This window comes from Pteropus vampyrus, unplaced genomic scaffold, assembly GCF_000151845.1.
Source record: "Pteropus vampyrus isolate Shadow unplaced genomic scaffold, Pvam_2.0 Scaffold363, whole genome shotgun sequence".
NCBI lineage: Eukaryota > Metazoa > Chordata > Mammalia > Chiroptera > Pteropodidae > Pteropus > Pteropus vampyrus.
In genome coordinates, this window is record NW_011889144.1 from 1,502,945 (window position 1) to 1,508,466 (window position 5,522).

The 5,522-nt window shown below is 49.2% G+C and overlaps 1 protein-coding gene across 1 annotated transcript in view; it reads left to right on the top strand.

Annotated features, from left to right (window-relative positions):
- Nucleotides 1-144, top strand: part of GRK1 (G protein-coupled receptor kinase 1) — a 13,424-nt gene extending 13,280 nt beyond the window's left edge. Inside the window, exon 7 of the mRNA XM_011379547.1 lies at nt 7-144. Coding sequence (XP_011377849.1) covers nt 7-144 — 138 coding nt within the window. The remainder of the gene's footprint in view (nt 1-6) is intronic.
- Nucleotides 145-5,522: the final 5,378 nt, after the last annotated feature.

Here is a 5,522-nt window from a genome sequence, read left to right on the forward strand (position 1 = left end):
TGGCAGGAGGAGATGATTGAGACAGGCGTCTTTGGGGACCTGAACGTATGGCGTGCTGATGGGCAGATGCCCGATGACATGAAGGGAGTCACTGTGAAGGAGGCTGCTCCCTCGTCCAAGTCAGGAATGTGTCTGGTTTCCTAGAGGTGGAGGAAAAGGAACCTTCCTCCTCTGCCCGCAGGGACAAACACGCCTTTGTGAGTCAGCCAAGCCCACCGTGGTGACGGGCAGCTCTCTGGGCCAGGCCACCAGTGTGGCTGTGACTCTCACAGCACCGTCAGGAGAAAGGAAGCTCAGAGCAGCCAGACTTTCCAGCCCTGGGGTCAGGAGCCCCAGCTTGTACATAGTCCACTTCTTTTGCCCCACTTCACTTAAAAGAGATACCACAGTGGTTCCCGGACAGAATATACCAACAAAGTATAACTCTCCAGGCTCTTGTGTGGACATGCAAGCTAGTAGTGGTGTTCCGTAGCCAGGGTGAATGGCTGCTTAGATGAGAGGATGCTCAATTTGGGTTTCCTGACATCTTAACTGCAACTTTCCAGAGCCCTGTCCTCATGGGCAGCCTTCTCTTGGTTGGTCCAGGGGTTGGCAAACCACGGCTCTCGGGCTCCTGGGTACGACCAGAGGGGCCTGGACTGTTAGCCCCAGCCTGGTCCTCCTTCATGCCCAGCTCCTGGCCACCTGCTGCCTGGCCACTCCAGGGCCCAGGGCATGGAGTCATCCATCTGCTCCCCCTGCCAAGTGGATCTTGACAGCTTTGGAGGGTTGCTGGCCAAACTGGGACCCAACTACCTCCTAGTTTGTCTAGAGCCTCTGTAGGAAAGATGACTTGTCTTCTGAGCCGTTGCGTGTGGTATAGGTGACTGTTAGGTAGAGAGACTCTCTAGTTTTGTGGAGACATTTCAAGTGTGTTCTTTAGAGTTACCTTATGAACATGAAGACTTTACCTTGAACTGGTGAAATAAACCCTACCAGGATGATCCTTCTTTCCTGACTGCATGTGTGGTATTACATGTAGAGTCATAGAATGCTCTGGAAAGGCCTTGGAGAGGCATCCAGTGCTTTTTGCTTTGTGATCTGAAACCATTACCTGTACATCTCCCTGGGCAAGCCCATGATGAGAGACCTGGGGGCTGAGGAATGCTGAGATGTGGGCAGGACAAATCTCTGTGCCCTCCTTCCCTAAGTCTTGTTTTCTAGAATGGTGCACATTGGTTAGGTAACAGCTATAAATTTCATTTCACTATATTCTCATGCAAGGAAGACCCATTTCTGATTTTTCCAAAGCTATTTATTCTGCTCTAGGTCCCCATGGCCCTAAAGAGTGATTTAAGCGGCCTTAGCTGTGTGGCTGGAGGCCTGGCCCTGAACCCCTCTTTCTATCATCGTAATGTCTGTCCAGGTCCCAAGGTGCCTGAAGGGAGAGGCCCTTCTTGTAGCACTAGATTCATCACAAGCATTTATCTTGTGGTTGGATGGCCATCTGGTTACATTTGGACTTCAGATAAACAACAAATAATTTTTTTAGTGTATGTCTCGAATATTGGATAGGACATACACTAAAAAAATGTTTCATTGTTTTTCGGCTAAATCTGGCACGCCAGTGACTTAACCTATGAACAAGAAGTTATTCCACTGAACTTGTGGACCTGTTGGGATATAATCACAAAAGCCATGTATTTGTGACTTCAGTTGTCTCTCGGAGTCTGTTCAGGCTCTGTCTTTTCCCACCCCTGATAAAACTCAAGTCAGCCCATGTATTCACACATAGGCAATAAAAAGGCCTGTCGTCACTTTATTTTAAAAAACTTTTTGAACATAAAATTTCGCATAGGGAAAACAAATCGTAGATGCTCAGTCCGAAACCACCCTGTGATACCCAAGGATGCCCCTGCTGGCACAAGAACCAGGATGCTGCTGGCATTGCATCAGGGGCTGGCCATGCCCCTACCCTGCTATTCTCCTACCCAGAAGTGACCATGTGTCTGTCTGCTGCCACTTTAAGTAACAGCGGTCTCAAGGCACTAACTTCAATTCCCCATCCGTCCATGTAATGGTAGAGACTCCAGTCACTTCAAACCTCTTTCCCAACTGGGCTGGAGGGATGTTCCCACTCTCCCTGCCGAGCTCTCCTGTCCCCTGCGCACCCCCCTGCCCCCGCCTTCCCAGTTAACCTCAGCTTCTGGCTCCTGGAGGTGAGGCTGCGGAGGGAGGAAGGTGGACAGGGCAGTTCTGAGCTTCCTGAGAGTTGCTTACGGCCATTGTTCATTGTCGGACTTCTTCACGGGCCTTCAGGGACCTCTGGTGTGGGTCTCTCTCAGGTACAGTCCCCCTGACTGGGCACACCGCTGTCTGGTAGTGTATGGCAGTCCTCATTCTAGCTCTCTCTTCCTGCTCACCTGGGTCCAGGAGGAGACCTCCTGTCCTGCTCAGACTACCAGGCTGCCTGCTGCCCCCAGTGCAACAAATTTCTATGCCCACATCTGTGCCACGTGCTCAATAAACACCTGCCTAACTGAAGGAGCAGGTATTTCCTCTAAGGCCATGAATGGCCTGGCATGTGTTGTAAATTAGGTTAAACTGCTTTTCTGTTCTTCCCTACCCACCTGATTACCCATGCGCCACTGTGTCAGAGGATGGTTGCTAAAATAAATAACTCTAATAAGAGCCAGAGACTCTAACGTAATACCCCAAATGTCCAGGATACAATGGACAGTCACTCATCAAACCAAGAACCAGGAAAACCCTAACTGAAATGAAAAAACACAATCGATAGTGACAATGTCAGAATGACACAGATGCTGTGATTCTCTGACAAGCGTGTTAAAGTAGCCAACATAAAAATGCTTTGACAAGAAATTAAAAAATGCTTGAAGCAAATAAAAATGGAAAATCTCAGCAGAGAAACAGGACAATGTGGGTGTGGCGAGGTTGAATGGGAGTGGCTGTTCCATGGCTGCTGGGGTGGCATGGACAGGACATTTAGGTTCGAACTCTCCCCCAAACTCTGCACTGTCCCCTCCTGGGTTGGCCCTCAGGGAGCCCATGTGGACGCCAGCCTTGTGCTCCCAAGGGCCCAACCAGGGGCCTGGAGAGACTGCCTATGGGACATTCAGGACCCCGTCTTGCCATATGAACACAGGTTACATGACCAGAACTTCTCATTTATACCTCTTCTGAGTTATTTATTCCATTCTCTTAGCCAGCTGTTCTTTTTTGTCTACAGTCTTTATAGATTTGCAAAATATATAATCACCTAACATGAGCCTAGCTGGAATGAGCCTTAGGCTCCTTTTATTTCGTAACAAGGCCCTCCTTCCCCTCCTGTGAGTGTTCAGACTCACAATGGGCCTCAGTTGAAAATAAAACATACAGATTACAGGACTTATGCTAGCTAATAGAAGAACGGTTTTGAAAGAAAAACCTCAATTTGAAAATACGACATTAAAAAATGAATAAGAAAGGCTTTCAGGTGCTACCTAGACAGTTTAAAATGAAGATAAGATGGCTTGGTTTGAAAATCAAACCTCAGTTCCCCAGTTACAGTAGAAAAAGGTTCTTCCAAGTTCAACCTTCTTGCTTCCAAGGTAAATGGGCTGAGGGACAAAGGTTATCCAGGGCCAATGCATTTCGTGGGATTTAATGGAAACAGGTGTGCGGAGCACTTGCAGCCTGGCATTTGAGCCGCCTAAGACTGAGTGGGTCTCATTTCCTGTCCCTGTGGTTCCAGGAAAGCTTGAGGGTGCTACCTTTCCCTGGCATGTCGATATTTAGTATGTGCCGTGCGCAAGAGGACAAGCCTGCAAGGGGTATAGTTTTCTCCTTTTAACAGGGCAACTGCCAGGCTGCTGAGACTTGCACTTTGCAGGTTGTTTGGCTAAAACAGGAAACATTGGACAAGCCTGTGGTTGCAAATCCAAGGCCTGGGGGGCCTTGCTCCAGGGAATCATGGGAAGTATGGGAGCAAAAGAACCTTGAAACGTGAGATGTCATGGACAATCGAACCTTCTTGCTTGGGCTTATTAGAGCGATCTGGGAGATCATGGTTACAAAGCCTTCTAGCAAAGCCCCGGGTGTTTCTATTTTAAAAATTCATGTCTCTGAGAACATCTCCTGTCTCGTCCCTGCTCCCTCACCCACCTCACCCATGTGTACAGGCAGACAGGGGCCACCTGCTGTTTCCCTGGCTCCTGTGTGCATTATTCATCCCCTGAGCATCATCTCAGGGTATTTGGTTACAGGAAGGAGTCTTGTTTTGCTGCCTGCATGCCACTAACCCTTGAGAGCCGGGAGCCAGGCTGTGAACGCACAGGTTCCTGCAATGATTTGCAAGGACTGAATGGCCCGTGGTTTCGGAACAAACCGGAGAAACCAAACTATGCCTGTGGCTGATGAAGGTTGCTTTATGGTTCTTTTAATCTCTCTCTTTGTAGAGCTGGTAGAACCCATGTCCTTGTTGTGAGAGCCTGTTGACCCCATCTGCTCAAATAAACTGGTTTCCATGTCAGTCACTCTGAAGTGGTAGGTCCTCCAACAAGTTCTCCCTCTAGTGGGGCAGAGACAGTGAGGGCATAGGTAGGAGAGGGACAATGTGCCCTGGCCAGGCAGGGAGCAGGTACTAAGTGGTTTTGGGAATCAAGTGTATTCAGTCTCCCTTCAACATATTTTTATGGTGTGCCTGCCATGAGATAGACATGGTTCTAAGCAGGAGGCAAAAGGGCAGACATCCCTGCCCTTGATGAATTTATTTTCGTAATAGAACTGAACATGTGCTGTGGCCATCCCTGCACACCAATCTCTCAGACCTACTTTTATCGGAAAGAGGCAAGGCTTTTGGTTCTTATAGTCCCTGGGAAGGCCCTTCTCCGGCTCTGTCAGCTGCCCTGGCCAGTTTCTGCCTCTGCGATGGCCCGGGGCAACCAGGAAGGATTCCCTCCCCACTGGCACAGGATCAAGGACTGCAAACATCTCCTCTTTGGGCAGCCTGATCTTGTACTTTTAAATCACCCTGATCATAATTTAAGACACTAAATTCTAAATTCTCTTCTACCTCCCTTTCCCCATTCAAGCCAGAGCCTGTGAGATTCATGGCTTCAGGCGGAGGCCTGTGGCATGGTGGATAGGCAAAAACCCCGCAAGCCTTTCCATCTTTGCTTTCTTTAAAGCCTAAACCTGAATAACTGAGGAATAGTGACAGAAGGTAAAGGGGAGAGGTTGGCTTGTACCCAGAGCAGTCAGTCTATGCCCTGCTTCCCAGAGTAGCCTTTGGTGCGGCAAAACCAAATGGCGGCCCCACGGTCACCAGGACCCCAACCTCTCACCAGGCAAGGAAGAGACAGAGGTTTGCTGGCCACAAAAGCCAACTGAGTTCAGTGGTGGACAGGGGGCAATGGGTGAGGACTGATGGCCAGATGTACCTCCTGCCACACCTTCTTCCCCATCTGTCACTGAATGACACAGCACTGTCTAGACTGGAACTCAGGACCAACCAAGTGTGTATGAATATGTGTGTGTGTGTG